At 41.6% G+C, this 26842-nt stretch overlaps 1 protein-coding gene across 2 annotated transcripts; it reads right to left on the reverse strand.

Moving 5' to 3' along the window:
- Positions 1 to 700: 700 nt before the first annotated feature.
- cfap418 (cilia and flagella associated protein 418) lies at positions 701 to 22138 on the reverse strand. 2 transcript variants are annotated; one of them, XM_080194447.1, is made up of 6 exons: positions 21989 to 22138; positions 17921 to 18023; positions 12218 to 12285; positions 9218 to 9283; positions 5896 to 5991; positions 701 to 2299 (listed from the first exon to the last, which is right to left on the reverse strand). In XM_080194447.1, exons 1-6 carry the CDS (start codon positions 22060 to 22062, stop codon positions 2146 to 2148), a joined length of 561 nt encoding a protein of 186 aa, XP_080050573.1. In that variant the 5' UTR covers positions 22063 to 22138; the 3' UTR covers positions 701 to 2145. The 2 variants fall into 2 exon arrangements, with proteins under 2 accessions (XP_080050573.1, XP_080050572.1); XM_080194446.1 differs by having other exon boundaries at positions 21978 to 22137.
- Positions 22139 to 26842: the final 4704 nt, after the last annotated feature.

Raw genomic sequence — 26842 nt, forward strand, 5'->3', positions numbered from 1 at the left:
TAAATAATTTTGGACTTTACTGTTCCAAGAGCTTGATTTGGGGTCCACAAATCCTTGAGCTTGATATCTGAGTTGGATATTTCCACCATAGTTCATGGGCCTGGAAAGATGATCATATTGAAATGTCAATGTTGGGCACTCACTTGACCTTGCTTGCCAGTCAAATAGCTGGCGAGAATCACAGCTGGTCTACACCAGCGGGAGACTGGATGTAGTGGCTTTGTTAGGGGGCGATCTAGGCCGTTGAAGCTCCCAAGTGGTCGGAGGCATGGTTAGGTTGTCACTCTGGCACTGCCCAATGGGCACCATAGCTGCCAAGGGGGTAGGGCCTAAATGGGATGGATCTATGAAAGGGAGGGTGAAGGGAGTTCCACAGTGGTGGCAATAGAGAAGACAGGGAAATCTACAGGACTGGAAATCCAGTTGGGAGTTAGGGAAGAAACTCGGCGTGGGGGGGGTGGTTGGTGGTGGTGGGTGGTGCGATTGGGGAGGGAGGAGAGGAGGGAACTCTGCAGGGGTGGCAATTGGTGGGTGAAAGGGAGGAGCTGTGCAAAAAGTGCACCTGACAAATGAATTTCTTACTTTTCTCCTTGAACTAACATGCTGTGGAAGCCCAGGAAACAAACACAGGTCAGAATTGGATTCAGCAGATCAAATATAATTACCACCAGGGGCACAAAATTCAAAGTATACAGTTTATTAGAATTTCAGTAAGGTTTGAAATTCATTATGGAAAAATCTTTAAGAATGGAAGACAAAATTTGCAATATTTATCCAGTGAAGCTTACAAAGTGTTCAAATACACCAAAAAACATTCAAGTTAAATCACAATTACATACCAATATTCCAAAATTTTATTTACATTTTTGACCAATTACTTGTCACAACAGTAAGTGAATCTAAAACCAACAACATTTTAATAAGTCTTCTGCAAAGCCTAACAGACATGTATTGGAATGCCCAGGTGTAACTGACCTTTATTTATCCAGTGTATAGCCTTTTAATTTTAGAAGTTCTTATGTAGATAATCTGATCAACGCAGTAGGTCTCTTCCTGCCTGAAAGTATTGTGAGCTTTAAGATGCTTTACAATTATTATTCCTCCTTCAATAGGGAACTTTGCCACAAGAAAGAAATCCCACAACACCGGCTTAAAGTCCAACTAGTTTACTTGTTGGAAACAAATAAACTTGTTGGACTTTAAGCTGGTGCTGTGGGATTTCTTTGTTTTACCCCAGTCCAATGCCAGCATCTCCACATCAGAACTTTGCCATGTCAGAGGTATGCGTATATGCAAGTTTGAATATAATTCACAAAATTCACATGCATATTTAATTTTGTGCTACCATCACCCATCCTTTAGGACAGTCAATATATTTTTCCAGCTGTGGGACAGCCGATGAATGAAATCTTCAATTCGTGAAAAGGGTGATCTTTGCATCAATCAAAACTTGTTAGGAAATAAACTTTACAGTAAACACAAGTGATTAACACAAATACCTGCTTTCTGCGTAACTGTTTATAAACTTGGGCACTCAACCTGTCATTGATGCAACATCATTTTCCACTTTACAGAAAAATATCTAATAATTCCTTGAGTATGGTCAAAATCATCAGGAGAAATTGACACCGATAATTGTGAAGAATGTAGTGACAAACTACACCAACAAAGGCAGAAAATAATGGAGGCAACTTTGCACAGAGAAAGGCAGATTAGAATTCATTTGTAACTGTAGTGCTTAAAGCAGTGACCCAATGGGAAAACCAGGCTGACACAGATCTTAAATATATTTTCCATGTGGATTTTTATATCAAACTTGGTTCAGTTTGTTCTTGCCTAGGTCAATATACTTTTCAATTACAGAACCTGCGTGATAAAGTCTATTGACAGTTATATTTTCCACAATGTTACCTTGAAAAATCTGAATTCTCTTTAGTGAAAGTGACATACAACCTTCCAACCACATTATTGAATTGGGACATTAACATGGAATGTTTTTATCTGCAGAAAATTAATTAATTAAATTACTATAGCTCATATTTTTAAAAAAAATTACAAGTCTGACATTATATCAGATAATACAGTGGACCAATCCCCACAATTGCTGTCTAACGGCGGCTGGAGGAGACAGATTTGCTTTCACCCTCAATGTTTGCCGCATACCCATCGAAGTTCCTGTTCTTCTCTGAGGTCAGTTAGGTTCTGGATGGACCTCCAACTGCACTGGCAGGCATATGCTCGTGCACCTCTTCTACTTAACGTCTTCATTTTCAGTTTGTTTAAGTCAGGCATGTTGTTTCTGTTGGTGAAGGCAAAAAATTTATATTTTCAACACGATACAACATTAATTGATTTATTATTGTCACAAGTATTAGTATACAGTGAAAAGTATTGTTTCTTGTGCGCTGTACAGACAAAGCATACTGTTCATAGAGAAGGAAAGGAGACAGTGCAGAAGGAGACAGCCTCTCGAGTGACTATATTGTTTTATACGATGACCACCTGAACTACATGCAACACCTTAAGTATGATCTAACCAAAGTTTGATTCAAGGTTCAGGAGACAGTGTTACAGTCATAGCTAGGGTGTAGGGAAGGATCAACTGAATGCGAGGTAGGTCCAAATGTCCGATGGCAGCAGGAAAGAAGCTGTTCTTGAGTTGTTTGGTGCATGTCCTCAGACTTTTCTATCTTTCTCCCGTTGGACAGGATGGAAGGGAATATGTCCGGTGTGTGTGGGGTCCTTAATTATGCTGGCTGTTTTTCCAAGGCAGCGGGAAGTGTAGACAGTGTCAATGGATGGAAGGCTGGTTTGAGCAATGGACTGGGCTTTATTCATGGCCCTTTATAGTTTCTTGCAGTCTTGGACAGAAAAAGAGTCATACCAAGCTGTGATACAACCAGAAAGAATGCTTTCTATGCTGCATCTGTAAAAGTTGGTGAAAATCATAGTGGATATGCCAAATTTCCTGAGTCTTCTGAGAAAGTAGAGGTGTTCGGGGCTTTCTTAACTATACTGCCAGCATGGGGGAACCAGGACAGGTCATTGGTGATCACGACACCTAGAAGCCTGAAGCTCTCGACCATTTCTACTTCGTCCCTATTGATGTAGACAGGGGCAAGTTCTCCTTTACGCTTCCTGAAGTTGATGACTATCTCCTTCATTTTGCTGACATTGAGGAAGAGATGATTGTTGTTGCATCCAGTTCACCAGACTGTCTATTCCTTCCCTGTACTCCGTCTTGTCATTGTTTGAGATATGACCTACTACAGTGGTGTCATCAGCAAACTTGAAAATCGAATTGGAGGGGAATTTCACCACACAGTCATAGGTGTATAAGGAGTGTAGTAAGGGGCTGAGGACACAGTCTTTGGGGCACCGGTGTCGAGGATGATCATAGAGGTGTTGCATTTATTACTTGCATTTAATTTAATACAATTATTGCTTGCAATTAAAGGCAACAGAATAATTTTGATTGGATTTATTTTGCTAGGTGGTTATGTTCCACTCTCTGGGATAGCAAGTTCCACATTCTTACCGGTCTTTGAGTAAAGAAGCCTCTTGTGAATTCCTTACTGGATTTCTTGAAGACAATCTTAAATCAATGGTCTCCAATTATACTCTTCCTCACAACAGGAAACATTGTCACTGAATCAACTTTAACAAAAATTTTCATAATTTTAAAGGCTTTCATTAAGTCACTCCCTCAGCCTTCTTTTTTGACAGAAAAGAGACTGATCTGGTCAACCCTTTCCTGATATGTATATCCATATATTTCTGGTATCGTCCTTGTAAATCTTCTCTGCACCCTCTCGAGTGACTATATTGTTTTATATGATGACCACCTGAACTACATGCAATGCCTTAAGTGTGATCTAACCAAAGTTTGATTCCAGGTTCAGCACAGTTTCCCTATTTTCATATTTATTCCTTTAGAAACAGGACCCAGTGCTTGATTTGCCTTTTTAATGGCTTTTTAAAATAGTCTTGTTAACCTGTGGCTCAAACTTTAGTGACTGATGTATTTGTACTCCTTTTGGGGCAGGAGTAGGCCACTTGGCACCTTGATTCTGCTCTGCCATTCAATAAAATCATGGATGATCTGGTAACAACTTCAACTCCACATTCTTGCCTACTCCCTATGACCTTTCACCCTCCCTGGGTTATCAAGAATTTTTTTCATTTGCTCATGGGACATAGTCATCACTGGTTGGCCAGCATTTTTTGCCCATTCCTAGTTATCCGAGGGCAATTGGCCATTAAAAATTACATAAGAACATAAGAAATAGGAGCAGGAGTAGGCCATCTAGCCCTTCGAGCCTGCCCCGCCATTCAATAAGATCATGGCTGATCTGAAGTGGATCAGTTCCACTTTCCTGCTTTCTCCCCATAACCCTTAATTCCCTTATCTGTCAAAAACCTATCTACCCGTGACTTAAATATATTTAGCGAGGTAGCCTCCATCACTTCAACAGGCAGAAAATTCCAGAGATTCACCACCCTTTGAGTGAAGAAGTTCCTCCTCAACGCCAATCTAAACTGCCCCCCCCCGCTTATCTTGAGGCTGTGCCCTCTAGTCCTGCTGTCCTTTCTGAGCAGGAAGAATCTCTCTACCTCTACCCTATCCATCCCTTTCATTATCTTATACTTCTCTATAAGATCCCTCCTCATCCTTCTAAACTCCAACGAGTACAGACCCAGTCTATTTAATCTCTCTTCATAGTCTAACCTCCTCATCTCTGGTATCAGCCTAGTGAACCTCCTAGTAAAATTGGCCTGGAAGTCGTGACCAATGTCCTGCTACAGCGCTCTTGCTGACATTTCCCGGTGTGCTGCGCTACTCAAAAGTGCAGCGGACTAGGAAAATCGCGCCCAATACCTTTGAGTAGTAGAGAATGTGTAACAGCTAATTTTATAAATTTAGATTTATAAAATTGAAAGCAAGGAATTATAACTAGTGAGCATGAAACTATGAGTCATAATTTTAAACAATGTGACTTGGCAAGTTGCTGTGAGTGTCAGCAACAGTGAGGAATATGGTATCAGAGATCTGAGTAAACAGGACAAGCAATTATGCATTTCCTCAAACTACAGTATTAAACACAGCAATTTCAGCAGCCTTTATAAAGGGAAATACAACGATGTAACCTGAACATGAGGAAATTATAGGTAACGTTATAGTCTAGTCTAACTTAATCAGTGTACTGACTCATTGGATGTGGGTTTGAAAGCTAAAAAAAGTCAATTTGCCCAATGATATGCAAACAAGCAATTTATCATATATTTCTTCTAATTTCTTAATCCAACAAATTGAAGGATCAGGAAACTAAAAGCAAAAGAATAGTGAAGAAAATGCAAATTAGAGTGAATAAATTCAATTTCAAATTAGCTGCACAAGAGAATAGAGAGGGAAAGAAAAAGTCTATTAAGAGGGAGAGAAAAAAGAGACAGTTTTAAAATCTCTAACAACAATGTAAACCTGAAGGAGTGAAACTCATAATTCAAATAATTTATTTTCAATCCCAGAGGGGCTGACTGGCAGTCATTCACACTTACTACGATGCTGGAAGGATACATAGATCAGATTTAACTTTCTGTGGCAAACTTAAATCATGTTTACCTTGCAACTGTATGCAATTGAGTGCATTTCATCAGTGAGTTGGACAGGGAGTTGCAACTTTCGCAACTATTGAATAATCGAGTTCACTTGTCTGTAACATTTGCACTTAAATAACAGCAAGCGCTATTAGCCTCAACATTATTTCAAAAGCAAAATCTGGGCCTATATAAAAGCGGAGTAAAAACTTAACATTATGCAAGAGTTTGCTGAAACCTTTAAATGTTTCTGTTCCATACTAGACTATCAGTCATATACTTGCATATAGCCAAACTTACCTAAAAAAGAAGTAATCGCATGACTTGTTCCATTCATAATCATCAAGTGTAATTACTCTAAAGTCACAGGTAGTACAACGGAGTTGATCACATGTCCTGTTTATTAAAAAAGAGAAATATATTATCTTCACAAGACAAAGTGCGCAAATAACTTTTATAAATAACCAAAACACAACAATCAGTACATAAGAACATAAGAAATAGGAGCAGGAGTAGGCCATCTAGCCCCTCGAGCCTGCCCCGCCATTCAATAAGATCATGGCTGATCTGTCGTGGCTCAGTTCCACATTCCCGCCCTCTCCCCATAACCCTTAATCCCCTTGCCTATCAAAAACCTATCAACCCGCGTCTTAAAAATATTGAGCGAGGCAGCCTCCACCACTTCAACGGGCAGAGAATTCCAGAGATTCACCACCCTTTGAGTGAAGAAGTTCCTCCTCAACTCCGTTCTAAACCGCCCCCCCTTTATCTTGAGGCTGTGCCCTCTAGTCCTACTGTCCTTTCTGTGCGGGAAGAGCCTCTCCATCTCTATCCTATCCATCCCATTCAATATCTTATACCTCTCAATGAGATCTCCCCTCATTCTTCTAAACTCTAACGAGTACAAGCCTAGTTTATTCAGCCTCTCCTCATAGCTCAATCCCCTCAACTCCAGAATCAGCCTAGTAAACCTCCTCTGCACTCCCTCCAAGGCCAAAATATCCTTGCGTAAGTGCGGCGACCAAAACTGCACACAGTACTCCAGCTGCGGCCTCACCAGTGCCCTATACAGCTGCAGCAAGACCTCCCTACTTTTATATTCAATCCCCCTCGCTATGAAGGCCAGCATCCCATTCGCCTTCCTGACCACCTGCTGCACCTGCAGGCTGGGTTTTTGCGACTCATGCACAAGGACCCCGAGGTCCCTCTGCACCGTCGCATGCTGCAGTTTTTCGCCACGTAAGTAATAGTCCTTCCTACCATTATTCCTACCAAAGTGGGCAACCTCACATTTGCCAACATTAAATTCCATTTGCCAGTTCCTGGCCCATTTGCCCAGCCTATCTAGATCCTTCTGCAGACTCTCCACACCCTCCGCACAATTTGCCGTTCCACCAATCTTGGTGTCATCAGCAAATTTCGACACCGGTTCCCTCCTCCAGATCATCTATATAAATGGTGAATAGCTGAGGCCCCAGCACCGACCCCTGGGGCACTCCACTAGTCACCAACCTCCAATCCGAATAGCACCCATTGACCCCGACTCTCTGCCTCCTATTTGACAGCCAATCCTCTATCCACGCTAACACCCTACCCCCAACTCCATGCCCCCTGACCTTCTGTAATAACCTCTTGTGAGGCACCTTGTCAAACGCCTTCTGAAAATCAAGAAACACCACATTCACCGGCTCTCCTCTATCCACCGCCCTAGACACATCCTCATAGAACTCCAATAAATTCGTCAGACACGACTTCCCCTTAACGAAACCGTGCTGCGTCTGCTCTACCAAACAATTCTCCTCAAGATGCCTCGCTATTTTCTCCTTGATCACGGATTCTAACATTTTTCCTACAACAGACGTTAAACTAACCGGCTTATAATTCCCTGCCTTTTGCCTGCCACCCTTCTTAAACAACGGCGTAACATTAGCCATTTTCCAATCTTCCGGCACTTCCCCGGAATCCAGCGAGGTTTGGAAAATAATCACCAAGGCATCCACTATCACCTCCGCCATTTCCTTCAGAATCCTTGGATGCATTCCATCTGGTCCTGGGGACTTGTCCACAATCAGTCTCTCCAGTCTGTCGAGCACCGCCTCTCTAGTAACAATAATGTCATTCAGGCCCTCTACTCCTACCATCTTTCCATCGCTAACACCCGGCAAATTATTCACGTCCTCCTCCGTGAAGACCAAAACAAAAAAGTTATTCAGGGCCTCAGCCATTTCCCCATCCCCTACCACTAAGTCCCCCCTCTCATCCTCTAAGGGTCCAACATTCACCCTAGCCAGCCTCTTCCTTTTTATGTATTTACAAAAACTCTTGCTATCCTTTTTTATATTAAGCGCTGTAAGCCAAGTTATCAGTCTATCTTACAGTGTGTCAGAGGATCTTTATTTTCATTAAAAAAAATCAACTTAATTATTTCTTGGAAATTCCTGAGGCTCAACATTTGCCTCATAACTGTGAAAAGATTGGTTTTGGAGGTGTCTTGCTCATTGATTTTTTAGTGTTTCCTTAAGGAGATATAGTCAGACAGCATTCAGCTCTTCTCACAGTGTCATTCAGATTAGGAATCAATCGAGTGAGGATTTAGCGGTGCAAGGTCTTATCCTTCAGTCTTGAAGCACAATCACATGAACCATGTTACCTCTGTTAAAATAAGGACTATCACGAGTAAGGGACATCGAACACCATTCTGTCAGTAACACTGATGAGAAGTTACACTGCCAAATACAATCGCGCTCTGAGTTATAGAGACTACCAGGGGAAATCAAGATGGTCCCAATGAAAATTACAATATTTCAAATGTGTGCTCTCTGTGTAGAACCTGGCCCACCAGAAATAGATGTTTGGGAACTGATCTTCAGTGTCAGCTAAGTTCATTTATTAGTATAATTTCCAGAGTTTTCATTTTAAGCACTGTTCCAGGATTTGAGCAAACACAGCGATTCTAGTCAGGCAGTGATGTTGAAGGTATTGCAATGAGGATGAGAAGTGTGTGCAAGTTGCTCAAGGTGAACTCAAAAGACCCCCGACACTCAAAGATGATATGATGAAGATGCTATATTAACGCAAGTCTTTATTAAATATATTTAGAGATGAGTGTTCAAGCCACAAGAGGAGAATCAGAAGCCAATGTACTGATTCTTGCATTTATACTAGAGCAAACATAGTCATATTCCAGGAGAAAGTCAACAGTTGAATTGCACTCCAATTGGCTTGCCCCAGACCTTCACATTCTGAATTTATTAACTGCCAACAAAAACGATCAGTCTAGCTTTATCAAACATATGAGGGCACTAAAATCTGTTTCATATGAATAATTTTCATATAGTGTACTAGCTTTAGTTGAAATAAAGGCAAGAAAGCTGCTGTATTGAGTGGGACAGTTTTAGCAGCCTTGTCAAGGAAATTTCTGGACATGAGGAAATCCATAGGTGATACTTTAATCTAATGAGTTAAAATCAGTATTTTGTCTAGTTGGATGTTGATACAAATGCTGAAAAATGCTTTTTAATATTTAAAAATTTCTATAATGATATAACAAACAGATGCATCATAATTCTGTCTGATACGGACTACAATTAGAGATTAATAAAAGAAATCTGAAAAAAAATACCTTGGCGATATATTTGTTCCCAGTCCTTGTGGTGCAGAACTACCACCGAGATAAACTGGACAACACCTAAAAGCAAAGCATTCAACAGAGTTCTATTCAGATGCTGTACGCTGCTCAAAGTATTTAGAATGCTCCCCCTACACACTTCATTCTTCCAGTGTGCTGACACAGTCCAATAACAAGTCGCCCCCACTCCCATCTTTATTTCACACTAGGCATTTCAAAAAACACACTAGCAGCACACTAAAGGAGGAATAATGGGAAAAATATAGGATAATATGCGACACAGATGCCACAATATTAACTGGTGGCTTGTGTATGGAAAGCCCAGTGGTGTGAAAAGAACCTAACAAAGCCAGTGATATAGAAGTCCTGCCAATCTTAATGAGCAGACTACGGCCTAATAGGCTGCCAGGCTGGTAAGTGGAGGCAACAAGGAGCAAGAGGAAGCCACAGTAGGGGACTCATGGGACACACCCAGTCAGTCAGTGGGGTGGACCATTCTAGTCCGCGACTGAGGGAGGTAGCTGATCAAGGATCCCTGAGATTGGGGTGGCAGAAAATGTCGGCCACAGTTGGGATGGTTGGGAAAAAAGGCTTGCTTGTGATGACTCCTGTTCTTGATAGTCCATATGGAACGCATCTTGATGTTATTTTTAAATGCAAATAGGCTAATTCACCAAGGGTGAGCTTGACACTAAATTAGAGGCACTGAGTGCTCAGGAATTATCTGTCTTGCACCAATGGCAACAGTAGGTGGCAGTCATGTGGAAAAAGAAAAGAATATACAAGTCTGATGAGTGTTGTTCACAGGTCTCCTGGTTGCAGCAATGTAATAGCAGCACCAAAAGCATTTTCTGACAACACTGGCTTCCCACTGACCTACACTTAAACTGATGCAATTGGTCTTGATTTCTGAATGTTGGTTAGATCTCGACCTACTTTTAAAGGAGTCATGTTGATGGTCTATTTGTGATTTTAAATACTTTAGCAATGATATTGGGTTAGGTTACTTGATCTCAATATTTTAACCCCCCGGCCCCCTCCCCCACCCTGGCTGAATGCTTTCCAGCTGTCCAGGGCAGGGTTAAAATCAGGGTCAAGGAGTGTGAGAACAGCTAAAAGTTAAGAGATAGAAAAGGTAGCATGAAAAATTGGCAAGACAGAAGGCTCCGGAGATCAGGAATTGGGTGGAAGAACAAAAGCAAGTGAACACTTATATATGGAGCAATGGGTGTTAAATCAATATCTCAATAATCAATATCTCTACAACCACAAGATTTCCACCCTCTAAATCAATTTCTGATACTATCTCTTCTATCGCCTTACCTTTCCTCCTTCCACTGCCAGTGACATTTGCTCTTAGCAGGTACGGTATAGTCCAAAACTATTCTCAGATGTTTAGCGCAAATTTGCACTAAAGATACTGGATAGCCCTGCACTATGTTACTCTAAAGTTAAGACTAAACAGTAATGACAATAGAAGTAAAAATAAAAAAAAATGAATCTGAGATAGGCAGGATGAAAAAGGAAGATGTGACATAGAACTTTTGGCCATGAAGTGGATATATACTGTCAACACTGGAAGTCATACAAGTCTTATTAAACAGGTACTAAATACTAAAAACAAATTAGCATTAGAAGAAAGGATGCTCACCGAGGCACCACGGGTCAGAAGCTGCCCAAAAGTAAGAGATGAAGATTAGGTCCATAGGAGATTAAATAATTTGGAGTTAAATAACTTCCATTGCAGCCACAATCATGAGTCCTGAAATGTGTGGTTTAACTACTTGTTACCAGGGTAAGGAACAGCTCCACATGGTTGGAAAGAGAGAAGGAAAATCCAGATAGCATGGTTCATTTTGGGACAAAATCATAAAGGGAAGAAAATGAAGGAAGTCCTGCTGAGGGACTGTCTGGAGTTAGAAGCTAAATTAAAAACCATGACCTCAAGGATGGTAATCACAAGGTTGTTATCAATCATGTGTCAATTGGCATTGCAACAAACAAATCAGAAAGGTGAACACATGGCCAAAGGAGTGGTGTTAAGAAGGGTTTCTATTTCACAGGAGGCTGGTAACAAACTGGGACAGGAGGGAACTGCATGTGAACCTGGCTGGAACCAAGGTCTTAGTGAAAATGAACAGGATTATAAAAATGACTTTAAACTCAAAAATGGGTACTGGAGGGCTCAGTCCTTAAATTGTACAAAATATAGTTTAATGATAAAGGATAAAGATAGGGTTCAGGCCACATATAATGGCATGGATACTTCGAATGAAGGGAACTCTATAACAACTGAAATACTTATAGTGGGAGTGACGAATAAGAAATGTGCTAAGTAAAACAGGGCTGGATTTTCAATACAGAGTCCCTTGGTGCTATTTTTAAATGCAAACGACTGAAATGCCACAAAGTGCATTTGGCGCCAAATTAGAGGCACTAGGCTCTTTCGGGAGTGGGAACATGCAGATTTCTTAGCCATAACTTTCCAAAGTTCTCCTGATTATGGTTTTGTCCCGCTAGATTGGAAAATTCCAAAGTCACTCCATTATTTTAGAAACACAAGGGAAAGAAACCAAGGAAATGATAAACTTATTTGATTCTGCTGTGTACGTTACTAAAATCTGTAGTTATGGACTGAGCTAATTAGACAGTCATCGACTGTGGTCACTGAATACATTCAAGGCCGAGTTGGATAGATTTTTGATCAAGGGTTATGAAGGGCAGACACGAAAAGTGTAGATAAGACCACAATCAGATCAGCCATGATGTTATTGAATGATGGAGCAGGTTCGAGGTGTCGAAAGTCCTACTCTTCCTCCTAATTATTGTATTGTTGTGTAAAACAGGTTCAAAATAGACTATCTTACATTTATCATTTTATACAACTTAACAAAATCATAAATGTGTCAAACTTCACATCAACATGAATTTCAATTATTGCTGACTACAATGATAACCACAACATTGTATAAAGAGCATATTTCATGAACTTACTTTCTACCCTTGGTATGAGAAGAAACTCTGTGACCTGAACAATTTGTTATTGTCCCTGGGCTTGACTTCTGTAACAAAGGGCATTGAGTAACATTTCAAATAATGTAAATAGAACTTCCGAAAACACAGTATCAGCCATTTTCACTTTTTATGAAGCATCCGATTTAAAGTTAGGGCAGGAATGATGGTTAGCACTGCTGCCTCACAGCACCAGGTTCGATTCCGGCCTTCAGTGACTGTTTGCATGTTCTCCCCGTGTCTGCGTGGGTTTCCTCCCACAGTACGAAGATGTGCAGATTGGGTCGACTGGCCATGCTAAGTTGCCCCTTAACGTCCCAAGATATGTAGGTTAGGGGGATTAGTGGGGTAATTATATCAGGTAACAGTTCCTGGGTAAGATGCTCTGTTGGAGAGAGTCAGTGCAAATTTATTAGCCTGAATGGCCTCCTTCTGCACTGTTGAGATTCTATAAGTTTAAATATAGAACACTGGTAGACTAGTATGTCCCCATACACAAGAGGATAGTTCTAAAGAAGCATGTCTGGGTAGGTGATTTTTTTGGTATTTTGCAATCAATGGTTTTATTATTTCTATAGATATGATCCATTGAATATACTTTCATTACAATTTTTATTACAGAGTAAATGGGTCTTTTTAATGTTGGCAAGACTTAAAGAGTGGAGTGCTACAGGGATCAATCAGTGCTGGGTCCTCAACTATTCACAGTCTCTATCAATGATTGGATGAAGAGACTAAATATATGGTTGCTAAATTTGTTGATGACACAAAGGTAGAAAGCTGTGAAGAGGACGAAAGAAGGTTGCAAAGGAACTGAGATAGGTTAAGTGAAAGGGTTAAAATTTGGCAAATGGAAGTATAAGATGGAAAAATGCAAACTTGTCCACTTTGGCAAGAAGAGTAGAAAAGCCTCATAATTTATAAATTGAGAGAAAATGGAAAATTCTGAGGCTGAGGGTACTGGGTGTCCTGGTACATGAATGACAAAAAGTTAGTATGCAGTTACAGCAAGTGATTACAAAGGCAATGGGATGTTGACATTTATTGCAAGGGGAATGGAATACAAAAGTAGACGTGTTTTGCTACAGTTCTACAGGGCATTGGTGAGACCACATCTTGACCACTGTGCACAGTTTTAGTCTCCCTATTTTGAAGAGGATATTATTGCATTTGAAGCTATTCAGAGAAGGTTCACTTAAATGATTCCTGCTTATGAGGAAACTTCAGACAAGTTAGGCCTGTATCCATTGGAATGTAGAAGAATGAAAATTGATCTTACTGAAACATACAAGATTCTGAGAAGACTTGGCAGAGTAGGTGTTGAAAGGATGCTTCCCTTTGTGGGAGAGACCAGAGTTAGGAGATACATGGAAGAGGGTTTTCTTTTCTCATAGAAGGTTGTGATTCTGTGGAACTCTTTTCTGGACAGTGGTAAGGCAGAGATAGATAGATTCTTGACCACCATGGAAGTCAAAAGATATATGGTTCACGAGAAATTGGCATTGAGATCACAATCAGGTCAGCATGATCTTACTGAAGGTGGTTTGAGGGGCTGAATGGCTATTTCTTCTCCTAATTAATATGTTCATATTCACATTTTTATCACTGATGAGTGGGCTAAATTTCAGTTCAGAAAAACATTCTGCTGTGCCTCCATTTTACTATTGTACCTCAGTGCTTGTGGGGTATAATTACATAACCCAGTCTGCAATTTTAGCAAGGTTTTCTAAATATTGTTAGGCCATGGCCTATGAAAGAAACAATTTAGTGAAGTATTGTACTGCTGCATGACCCCTTCTCAGGGCCAGCACACTAAAATTGCCACTGCAATTTTTTATTGTCTTATCTAGCTGTTAATTTGCAATGGTACAACAGGAATGTTGCATGGTATATTATTAAATACACAGAATGTGCAGCATAGAAACAGGCCATTTGGTCCAACTGGCTCATGGCAATATTTATGTTCGATACAAGCCTTCTCCCTCCCCGCTTCATTTAATCATATTGAGAAATCAAGAAAATACTCTTTCTTTCTCCTTCACATATTTATATAGCTCTCCTTAAGTGCATCAGCACCTCCTCTTAAATCCATCATTCGGGTGAAGATGAGTTGGTGATAGTCAAGCAGTTATTGCAAGACAAAATCAGTCCTATTCAAATAAAATTGTACGTGAAAGCATGCCATGTTTTACTTTGCAACTAAAGTAACTTTGCTGAGAGAAACATTGTAATGTTGTCATGCTTTCCACTAGAAACGAGCACCAACAAGGAAGTATAAATTGTGCCGAGTTATTCAACTTGCACTGCAGATCAATTAAGTTTGGCAAGAAGCATTTTTCATATACGCCACCTTTTGTGGAATTTTGGTGTGAAATTGCTAATTAGTGCTCCAGAATCATAGAATCTCTACAGTGCAGAAAGGAGGCCATTTGCCCCATCGAGCCTGCACCAACACTTTTAAAAGTGTGTTAACCAGGGTTCAGGGTATGCACGTTCCTCTTAGAATGAAGGCTGATAGAAGTAGGGAACCCTGGATGACTCAGGATATTGAGGTCTTGGTCTAGAAGAGAGAGGCACATTGACATGTATTGACACTTGGGATCAACTGGATCCCTTGAAGAGTTTAGAGGGTGTATGGAGAAGAGTTGAGAGAGAAATCAGGAGGGCAAACAAGATTGTTTTGGCAAAGGAGAATCCAAAGAGCTTCCAGAAATACATAAAAAGCAAAAGAGTAACTAGGGAGAGAGTAGGACCTCTTAACGATCAACAAGGTCATCTATGTGTGGATCCACAAGAGATGGGTAAGATCTTAAATGAATATTTCTCATCAGTATTCACTGTTGAGAAAAGCATGGATGTTAGGTAACTTGGGGAAATAAAACGTGATGTCTTGAGGATTGTACATACAACAGAGGTGGTGGTGCTGGAAGTCTTAAAGCGCATCAAGGTAGATAAATCCCAGAGACCCAATGATGTGTATCCCAGGACACTATAGGAGGTGAGGGAGGAAATTGCGGGTTTCCTAGCAGAGATATTTGAATCATCAATAGTCACAGCTGAGGTGCCTGAGGATTGGAGGGTGGTAAATGTTATGCCTTTGTTTAAGAAGGGCTGTAGGGAAAAACCTCGGAACTACTGACCGGTGAGCCTCACATCTGTAGTGGGTAAGTTTTTAGAAGGTATTTTGAGAGACAGGATCTTCAGGCATTTAGACAAGCAAGAACTGATTAGGAACAGTCAGCATGGCTTTGTGAGTGGAAAATCACGTCTTGCAAATTTGATTGAGTTTTTTGAAAGAGTGACCAAGAAGGTTGATGAGGGCAGAGCAGTTGATGTTATCTACATGGATTTTAGCAAGGCCTTTAGCAAGGTACCGCACGGTAGATTGTTGAATAAGATTAAATCTCACAGGATCCAGGGTGTGGTAGCCAAATGGATACAAAATTGACTTGATGACAGAAGACAAGATGGTTGTAGAAGGTTGTTTTTCAAACTGGAGGCCTGTGACCAGTGATGTGCCTCAGGGATTGGTGTTGGGTCCACTATTATTTGTCATTTATAGAAATGATTTGGATGAGAATTTAATAGGCATGGTTAGTAAGTTTGCAGATGACACCAAGATTGGTGCCATAGTGGAGAGTGAAGAAGGTTATTTAGAATTGCAACCGGATCTTGAACAACTGGGCCAGTGGGCTGACAAATGACAGAGTTTAATTTAGATAAATGCGAAGTGATGCAGTTGGTCGATCGAACCAGGGCAGGGCTTACTCAGTTAATGGTAGGGGTTGGGGAGAGAACATAAGAAATAGGAGCAGGAGTAGGCCATCTAGCCCTTCGAGCCTCACCCGCCATTCAATAAGATCATGGCTGATCTGAAGTGGCTCAGTTCCACTTTCCCGCTTTCTCCCCATAACCCTTAATCCCCTTGTCTACCAAAAACCTATCTACCCGCATCTTAAATATATTTAGCGAGGTAGCCTTCACCACTTCAACGGGCAGAGAATTCCAGAGATTCACCACCCTTTGAGTGAAGAAGTTCCTCCTCAACTCTGTTCTAAACTGCCCCCCCCTCTTATCTTGAGGCTGTGCCCTCTAGTCCTGCTGTCCTTTCTGAGCAGGAAGAACCTATCCACCTCTAGAACAAAGAGATCTAGGGGTACAGATTCATAGTTCCTTGAAAGTGGAGTCACAGGTAGACAGGGTGGTGAAGAAGGCATTCAGCATGCTTGGTTTCATTGGTCAGAACATCGAATGCAGGAGTTTGGACGTCTCGTTGAAGTTGTATAAGACATTGGTGAGGCCACACTTGGAATACTATGTAGAGTTCTGGTCACTCTATTATACAAAGAATATTATTAAATAGAAAGAGTGCAGAAAATATTTACTAGGATGCTACTGCGACTTGATGGTTTGAGTTATAAGGAGAGGCTGAATAGACTGGGACATTTTTCTCTGACGTGTAGGAGGCTGAGGGGTAAATCTTATAGCGATCTATAAAACAATGGGGGGAATAGATCAGCTAGATAGTCAATATATTTTCCCAAAGATAGGGAAGTCTAAAACTAGAGGGCATAGGATAAAGGTGAGACAGGAGAGATGCAAAAGGGTCCAGATGGGCAATTTTTTCACAGAGGGTAGTGTGTGTCTGGAACAGGCTGCTAGAGGTAGTAATAGAGGCAGATACAATTTTATCTTTTAAAAAACATTTAGACAGTTACATGGGTGAGATGGGTAGAGAGGAATATGAGCCAAACGTGGGTAACTGGGACCAGCTTAGGGGTTAAAAAAAGATGCATGGCCTAGTTGGGCCAAAAAAGGCCTGCTTCCATGCTGTAAACCTCTATGACTCTATCTTCCTGGGAACATCACTGGAGTAGGGTAGAGTTGAAGGAAGACACATGTCCACTTTTTATGACATTAGCTGCCATTTGGTAAGTTTAAAGGTCTGGGTTTTGAATGTTAGTGAATGGATGACTGTGTTCGTGGGTGGGTAGTCTAGGGCTCAGGAGGGAGGGGGTTCTTAGCCTGGACAAGGAGTAGTCAGCTAGTCTGGGATATTGTAGTGGGGCAGGGGAAGGGGGTATGATGAGGATGTCAGTTGAGGAGCTACTCAGATGTTAGACTAAGTTTTAAACTGTCCAATGTTTACAAATGCTTTGGAAATGTCCAAAGTCTCAACTATAGCTCAGAGTTGAAGCCCTAGACTACCCACCCATGAACTCAGTCATCCATTCACTAACATTCAAAACCTGGGCCTTTAAACTTATCATATGGCAGCTAATGTCATAAGAAGTGGACATGTGTCTTCCCCCAACTCTACCCTGCTCCAGGGGTGTTCCCAGGGAGATAAAATTGCCCTTTGGAAGTTTAAACTTCTTGGGCGGTTCCCACGTAGTTTCACACACTAGGATCTCCTCAGGGTCCTTATGTGCAACTTCAGTTATACATCAAATCTGAGGATCTAGAGACTACAAGATTTGGCCCATTAAATATCAGAAACTAGAGGGTAAATTGAGGGAGGGTTTAGGGCTGGGTTTACAAAGACTATAAAATAACTAGCGCACAATATACTGAATGAGAAGGATATTCCTTTCGCAGTTTTACAAGGTCATTTAAACACATACAAAATGGTGCTAAAGTGCTTCCTTCAAATAGGTTTTCATAAACAAATTTCATTCAACTTACAGAAAGATCAGATACACTTGGATCATCATGGAAAATATCTTCAATAAGATCACTTAAATCATCTTCCTCTTCGGAAATTTTTTTTGATCGGACTGAAGGTGCACTGGAAAATATAACACAATACGTTAAACTTTACCTAATCTTTGCAACTGTATAAGAGAGTTCAATGATGAACCTATAGCTTCAAATATTTCACATTAGAATGGCATGACTGCAACACCTGAAATCTGTTGTAAAAACAGAAACCACTGGAAATACATAAAAGGCTAGTCAACTCCTGTAAGCAAAAAGTATTAATTGTAACATTTGGAATTCAGCCCAAATCTATCTTTAAGAGAAAACACTGAAGCTACAACACAAAAAATTTACCAAAGGTACAGTATATAATCAAGAAGGGTTATTAGAACATTATTGGAATATCCTTTATTATGAGAGGAATTGAACATTAAAGAAAGGATGTTACAGTGCATTGGTGACTCTGCATCTCAAATACTGTCTCTCTTTAAGGAAGGATGTACTGCGTTGTGGGTGGTTCGGTGGAGGTTTACTAGGTTGATACCTGGATTGAGCAAGTTGTCATATGAGGATAGGTTGGACTTCTTTCCACTGGAGTTTAGAAGAGTGATGGGTAGCTTGATTGAATTATGTAAGATCCTGAATGTTTCGCATTGTCTCTTTATTAACATCCATTTTAGTCAATTTACCCAGTTAATCTTAGCAAGGTTTCCCCTCATACCTGTGAAATTGGATTTGCTTAAATTTAAAATTCTTGTTTGGGACTGGAGTGAGCCACTTTCAAACTTGGTATGGAATTCATTGTATAATCAGTTTTTCCCTGTGGAGACTAAAACATATGTTCATAAATTTACAGTGGGAAACATTTAAAGAGAGTATTTGAAATGTTCAATAAAAATATGCTCCATTTAAAAAAAAATCAGCAAGTAAGATCCATCTGTGAATGGAAGTTCAGGTTAGTATTAGAATAGAAGAACAGACATATAATGTTACAAACAATGATGAACTGGAGGATTGAAAATTTTAGAAGCCAAAGTGCCCCCAAGAAGATGACCAAAACAGAGTAAAAAACCAGCCAGGATTTTAACAGCATTTATTAAATATATAAAAAGGAGAGTAGCTAAAGGAAACTTTGGTCCCTTATGTTGTAATACAGAAAACCAGCTGGTGAAGGATGATACTGGAACCACTCTTTACTCAGTCTGATATTTATTTACAGAGCATTTATCCCCTAACTCAACCATCCACAGTTTCAGTGAGTGGTCTCTTTATACATGCTGGATGAGTGCTGGGTCAACAACACTCAAGAAGCTCGACACCATCTAGAACAAAACAGCCTGTTTGATTGTCACCCATTCTACCACAGTGGGCATTGATCCTGTCCATTACCTGTGCATCATAGCTAAAGCATGTACCATCTAATGCAATGTAGTCATTCATCAAGCCTTTTTCACCAGTGCCTTCCAAATCCATAGCCACAATTACCTAGAAGGACATGCGTTCGGCCATCTGGGCAGCAAGGACATGGGTACACCACAAAGTTCTCTTCCCGCCACATGCTATCCTGACTTGAATGTCCCTTCATTCTTGCTGGATAAAAATCTTCAAACCTCCTAGCTGAGAGTGTTGTGTGAGTACCTTCATCATATAGACAGCTGCAGTTAAGAAAGCTCATCACAACCTTCTCAACAGCAATCAGAGATGGTCTATAAATGCTGACCATGCCAGTGATGCCCATATCGCATAAAAATAATAAAAAATACAAAAGCCTAAATCTGCAACCCTCTCTCAAAATCTCAGATGAAGCATCATGTCATTATCCTCAACAAGGGATAAAACGCCATGAATAGTTATCTGTGACGATGGTGACAATAAAACAGCATGAATATGGTAGGGATTTTCTGAATCAGTATTGTAACTCAACACTGTAATTATAACAATGTTAAAAACAATTCCTTGTTCTTTGTAGTCAGTGATGAACCTTTTTTGCTTCATTGCTGGATTAACATCCAGCAATAATGAAGGGACAATCATAGTCAGTGGTGAAGCAAAGATGTTCATCATTGGCTTTGAAAGCCTTCTAAAAGATCTAGTGATCTTTATGTCAAGAACTTTCCCTCCACTCACCGTGCAGTGGATTGTAAGGTTTATGCAAATTTGAGCAGATAGATAGACTTATAATTGGTAGGTGGATGAAGGGTTATGGGGAACAGGCAGGAAGGTGGAGATGTGATCAGCCATGATTGTGTGGCACAGCAGGCTTGAGGAACTACTCCTGCTCCTAGTTCTTATGTTCTCTCATGTTCTTATGTTGTTTAATGAGGACTCCCATTGTGGAACTGTAATTATTTAATCAAATTGTCCCAAAGCCAATCAAAGAACTTTCACAGGCAGGCAACCAGAAAATGAAAAAGCCAAAAGCTAAATCCTTCTTTAATTTTATGGTGAGAAAAGATGGGTCATTCACATGGGGTGAAGTTTGAAGCTGATACATCCTTAAAAAAAGTTAAAAATCTCATAGTAAGTCGTAATGCAGACATTTAACAGCATCGTACCAATATAACCCAATACTTTGTATAGCAATAATTAATATGCAGATCGCTCTTAAAAACCCAGCTACATTTGACTGAGGTGTAATTTTTTTTATTGCGTATCCAATGTAACAATGGAAAGTTCTAGCCACATATCAATTGATCTCACTGACTTTTTGGCTGGCAGGGGGAGCGGATGGGATGCCTGTAGGGCAGTCTGTGGTGGGATAGTACAGTAAGGAGCAGAAGAGCATTCCAAGATTCTTGTGCTAACCCACACTGTCCGTTTCAGAGGTGTAATGACAATGAATGCTGACAGTTCAAAGCCCACCCCTTCCAACCTCTGCAAAATCTGGGCCTCGGGTCAAATGTCAGTACACTGATTTGATAGAGGCACTACATTATACATGTTTTACTTAAAATGTTATCCCCAGACTGCATCATTCCCCCTCTGATCGCAGATTACTGAGGCCAAGTGAACCACCCCACTGCTTACCTAACAAGTAACACAGACTCATGAACCAACACAAAACTTCTCTAAGGTATTCACTGAATACCATTCACTGCAAAGCCCAGAACTGGGTATTAAACTGTACAGTAAACTCGCAGAACAGAAGATCATGCTGGTGAAAAAAGTGAAAAACGCTGACAAATAAGGGGCGAATTTTCCCATTCCACCTGCCACAGGAATAGGCAAGGGGCGGACCATGGAAAAGTCCACTGATCTTGGGCGGGATTTTCCAGTTTCGGGGCAAGGATGGCTGAAAATCCCACCCTGAGTGTTTTATCTGTGATGGGTAGTTGGGGCATGAATGACACTCTTTATAAAGTCCCCCACACCACAACAGTTATGATGCTACACTTAAAATATGAAAATCGCCATATAGTTAAAAATAATACTCTTTCCACCTTCTTCTGTTGGGAAAAAAGATACGAAAGTCTGAGATCACATACGAACTGACTCAAGGAAAGTTTATTCCTTGCTGCCATCAGACTTTTGAATGGACCTACCTCGCATTAAATTAATCCTTCTCTACAGTCTAGCAATGACCTTAACAGTACATTCTGTACGCTCTCCTCTCCTCTTTAAGTGGCATGTTTTGTCTGTGTAGCGCGCAAGAAACAATACTTTCCATTGTATACCAATACATGTGGCAATAATAAATCAGATCAAAAAGTTTATTTACTAGTGTCACAAATAGGCTTACATTAACACTGCAATGAAGTTAAAATGTGAAAATCCAAAGTGAAGCCAAGTTCTTTCTTCCTCAATCGAAGGGGGGTGGGGGGATACCGAAATAAGTGGTGCAGAGTGAAAACCACAAACTGCCTCGTGACCAACAGGTTGTTGTTGCTCTCAGTCTCAGCTTAGTCCTCCTCCAGGTGAACATGAGACCACCACCACCACCCCCCCCTTCTCCCGGGTTAACAAGTTACAATGGCCAAAGTGCCTCACTCTCTCTCTCCCTCCCTCCTCCAGAGCTCAGAGAAACAAATTACTGGGATTTAACCTGAGTTTCACCTCCTTGTCCGATCCCCCAGCCCCGGCCGACCTGTCCCTGCAGAACCGCAACTCCACTTCGTCCAGCAGCTCATCCAGGTCGTCCGCCATCACAGCAGCGCCGTTGCCTGGAGCCGGCCGAGAACGCGCACGCACCGTGCCGCGCGAGAGCGAGTGCGCGCGCGCGACCGTGCACAGTAACGGCCCCGGCGCGCGCGAACTCCCGCCTGCCCCCGAGAGGGAGAGAACCAGCTCTCACGAGACAGACAGAGGGGGAGGAGGCGCTGAGGTAGTGCTGCATGTCTGCACTGAAGCAAAGAAAGGCAGCACCAAGTGGAAAAGAAGCTCTGCAAATCTGAAATCAGCATGCAAAACTTTCAAAAATGTAGAACGACAGGTGAAAGCTAGGCTGACATTAACATTGCAGAATGTGAAGTCGCATGTGATCAGAGGTGAGCTGGCAAGGTGGATACAAAACTGGCTTGGTCAAAGAAGACAGATGGTAGCAGTGGACGGATGTGTTTCTGAATGGAGGGCTGTGACAAGTGGTGTTCCTCCGGGATCAGTGCTGGGACTTTTCCTATTTGTAATATATAAATATATAACTGATTTGGAGGAAAATGTAACTGGATTGATTAGTAAGTTTGCGGATGACACAAAGGTTGGTGGATTTGCGGATAGCAATGAGGACCATCAGAGGACACAGCAGGATGTAGATCAGTTGGAGAGTTGGGTGGAGAGATGGCAGATGGAATTTAATCCAGACAAATGTGAGGTAATGCATTTTCCAAGGTCTAATACAGATAGGAAATATACAGTAAATGGCAGAGCCCTAAAGAGTATTGATAGGCAAAGGGACCTGGGTGTACAGGTACACAGGTCACTGAAAATGGCAATGCAGGTGAAGAAGGTAGTCAAGAAAGCATTCGGCGTGCTTGCCTTCATCAGCCGGGCTATTAAGTTTAAAAATTGGCAAGTCATGTTGATGCTTTATAGAATCTTAGTTAGGCCGCACTTGGCATATATGTCCAATTCTAATTGCCACAGTATCAGAAGGATGTGGAGGCTTTGGAGAGGGTAGAGAAAAGATTTACCAGGATGTTGACTGGTATGGAGGGCATTAGCTATGAGGAGAGGTTGGAGAAACTTGTTTTATTCTCACTGGAGTGATAGAGATTGAGGGGAAACCTGATGGAAGTCTAAAAGATTATGAAAGACGTGGACAGAATGGATAGTCAGAAGCTTTTTCCTAGGGTGAAAGAGCCAATTACTAGGGGACATCGGTTTAAGGTGCAAGGTTTAAAGGAGATGTACGAGGCAGATTTTTTAAACAGAGTGTAGTGGGTGCCTGGAACCCATTGCCAGGGGAGGTAGTGGAAGCGGATATGGTAGTGACTTATAAGGGGCATCTTGACAAGTACATGAATAGGATGGGAATAGAGGAATATGGTCCCTGGTAGGGTAGGGGGTTTTAGTTCAGTCGGGTAGCATGGTCGGTGCAGGTTTGGAGGGCCGAAGGGCCTGTTCATGTGCTGTAATTTTCTTTGTTTTTTGTCTTTCAGACTGTGGGCAGAAACCAGAGGAAACCCACACAGACATGGGGAGAACATACAGACTCCACACAGTCACCCAAGCTAGGAATCGAACCCAGGTCCCTGGCACAATGAGGCAGCTGTGCTAACCACTGTGCCACCATTCCTCCCTAGCTGTGACTGTAACACTATATCCTGCACCCTCTCCTTTCCTTCTCCTCTATGTACTCTATGAATGGTATGTTTTGATTGTATAGTGGGCAAGAATAAATATTTTTCACTGTATCCCAATATATGTGACAATAATAAATCAGATCAAATTATTTTATTAATTCAAGGGATGTGGGCTTTGCTGACTCTAAGCCAGCATTCATTGTCCATCTATTCCTACATTACAAATTCACTTCATTCATTATTGTTACTTAAAATGATTATATGTGAATTTGGAATACATAGTGATATCCTGTAAGAGCTGAAAATCAATGACACTACGGAGGATTAACCATTACCCATTCTCGCTGTTATCACGTATTGCCAACCTAGACCTTGTTCGTCCTTTGAGCAATGAAAAGAGGCTGGTTGATATGGAGAGAGAACATAAGAAATAGGAGCAGGAGTAGGCCATCTAGCCCTTCGAGCCTGCCCTGCCATTCAATGAGATCATGGCTGATCTGTCGTGGCTCAGTTCCACTTTCCCGCCCTCTCCCCGTAACCCTTAATCCCCTCGCTTTTCAAAAACCCATCAACCCGCGTCTTAAAAATATTTAGCGAGGCAGCCTCCACCACTTCAACGGGCAGAGAATTCCAGAGATTCACCACCCTTTGAGTGAAGAAGTTCCTCCTCAACTCCGTTCTAAACCGCCCCCCCTTTATCTTGAGGCTGTGCCCCCTAGTCCTACTGTCCTTTCTGAGCGGGAAGAGTCTCTCCACCTCTATCCTATCCATCCCATTCATCATCTTATATGTCTCAATGAGATCTCCCCTCATTCTTCTAAACTCTAATGAGTACAAGCCTAGTTTATTCAGCCTCTCCTCGTAGCTCAACCCCCTCAACTCCGGCATCAGCCTAGTAAACCTCCTCTGCACTCCCTCCAAGGCCAAAATATCCTTGCGTAAGTGCGGCGACCAAAACTGCACACAGTACTCCAGCTGTGGCCTCACCAGTGCCCTATACAGCTGCAGCAAGACCTCCCTACTTTTATATTCAATCCCCCTCGCTATGAAGGCCAGCATCCCATTAGCCTTCCTGACCACCTGCTGCACCTGCAGGCTGGGTTTTTGCGACTCATGCACAAGGACCCCGAGGTCCCTCTGCACCGTCGCCTGCTGCAGTTTTTCGCCACATAAGTAATAGTCCTTCCTACCGTTATTCCTACCAAAGTGGACCACCTCACACTTGCCAACATTAAATTCCATTTGCCAGTTCCTGGCCCATTCGCCCAGCCTGTCTAGATCCTTCTGCAGACTCTCCACACCCTCCGCGCAATTTGCCGTTCCACCAATCTTGGTGTCATCAGCAAATTTTGACACCATACACTCGGTTCCCTCCTCCAGATCATCTATATAAATGGTAAATAGCTGAGGCCCCAGCACCGACCCCTGGGGCACTCCACTAGTCACCAACCGCCAATCCGAATAGCACCCATTGACCCCCACTCTCTGCCTCCTATTTGACAGCCAATCCTCTATCCACGCTAACACCCTACCCCCAACTCCATGCCCTCTTACCTTCTGCAATAATAGGTTGGATAGATTGGGTTGTTTTCCTTATGGTAAGAATATCTGTATCGAAATGCGTGATCTTCTTGTTTTCCTTACAGCAGAGAAGGCTGAGAGAGGACCTGATTGAGATGTACAAAATTATGAGCAGCACAGTGGCACACAGTTTCCTCACAGCGCCCGGGACTGGGTTCAATTCCTGCCTTGGATGAATGTGTCAAGTTTTCATGTTCTCATCGTGTCTGCGTGGGTTTCTTCTGGGTACTCATATTTCCTCCCACAGTCCAAAGAAGTGCAGGTTATGTGGATTGGCCCTGCTAAATTGCCCATAAGTGTCCCAAGATGTGTAGGTTAGGTGGCTTAGCCATGTTAAATGTGGGGTTACAGGGATAGGGCAGAGGTAAAATGCTCCTTTGGAGAGTTAATGCTGGTTTGATGTAGGGATTCTATGGAAAACGATCTATGAGGAACATCGACAGGAAGAAACTTTCCCACATATTACAGGAGTCAATAACATGGCATAGATTTAAGGTATGGGGGAGGGGATTTGAAGAAAACCTTTTCATTCTGAGAGTGGTGAGAATCTGTATCTCACTGTCTGAAAGTGTGGTAGAGGTGAGAACCCTCACAACATTTAAGAAGCACTTAGATCAGCATTTGAAATGCGATAGCATACGAGGCTTTGGACCAAGTGCTGGAAGATGGGATTAGAATGGAAAGGTGCTTAATGACCTGTGCAAACACACTGGGACAAATTGCTTCTTGCTGTGCTGCAAAACTCTGTGATAGTTTTCATCTGAGATGTTTGGTTTGTTGTGTTTTTAAAAAGTATAGGTTTGCAGACTAGACCATAAAACATAGGAGCAGAATTAGTCAGCCCATGGGGTCTGCTCTGCCATTTGATCATGGCTGATATTTTTCTCATCCCCATTCTCCTGCCTTTTCCCCATAATTCCTGAATGTACAAACAAACAAGAGCTTTATTAGAAAGGTGTTTACTCTACAGGCTGTTAAAATAGACTGCTCAATTGCCTGCGCAAACAGCCGATGATGTTATCATTACATCACGTAATTGGACTCTTAAAGAGACCTTGTTCCAACCGGGAATCCCTCCCTCTTTACATTAGAGGTTTCTGCAATGAAACACAATATAACGTTAACAATCAAAATTCTCAATATAGACAATTAATAAACTCAACAGTCAATAAGATAAACTTTTCAGAAGGTTGTCGGTGAACTTCAGGAATCTGCTTTTTCGTGTTGACCCAGTAATTGTTTGCTGTAACCGCAATGGCCAATATGTTCAATGACTGTTCATGATCTGACTGAGATTCTGGTCTTTTTTTGTTCCCTTTTTGTACCCCATGGAATTTTCCTCGTCTGCTCAGTTTTCCATTTGATTCACTTGGTTTTTGCTTTTTATACTTTCTGTTTGGAGCTTGTTTTTTCTTACTCCTACGGGCAGGTTCAATGTTCCCTTTTTTTTAACCACAATTGCTACATTTTGTATCTTTATTCCAGAAATCTGCTGCTGTGTGCCCAGATTTTACACATTGGTAGCAATTTCGAACTTTTGGGTTTAGGTTTCAGTTGATACCTTATAGATGTTAGTGCTCAAGCTTAA

This window comes from Carcharhinus amblyrhynchos, chromosome 8 (genome assembly GCF_965287045.1).
Source record: "Carcharhinus amblyrhynchos chromosome 8, sCarAmb.v2.hapA, whole genome shotgun sequence".
NCBI lineage: Eukaryota > Metazoa > Chordata > Chondrichthyes > Carcharhiniformes > Carcharhinidae > Carcharhinus > Carcharhinus amblyrhynchos.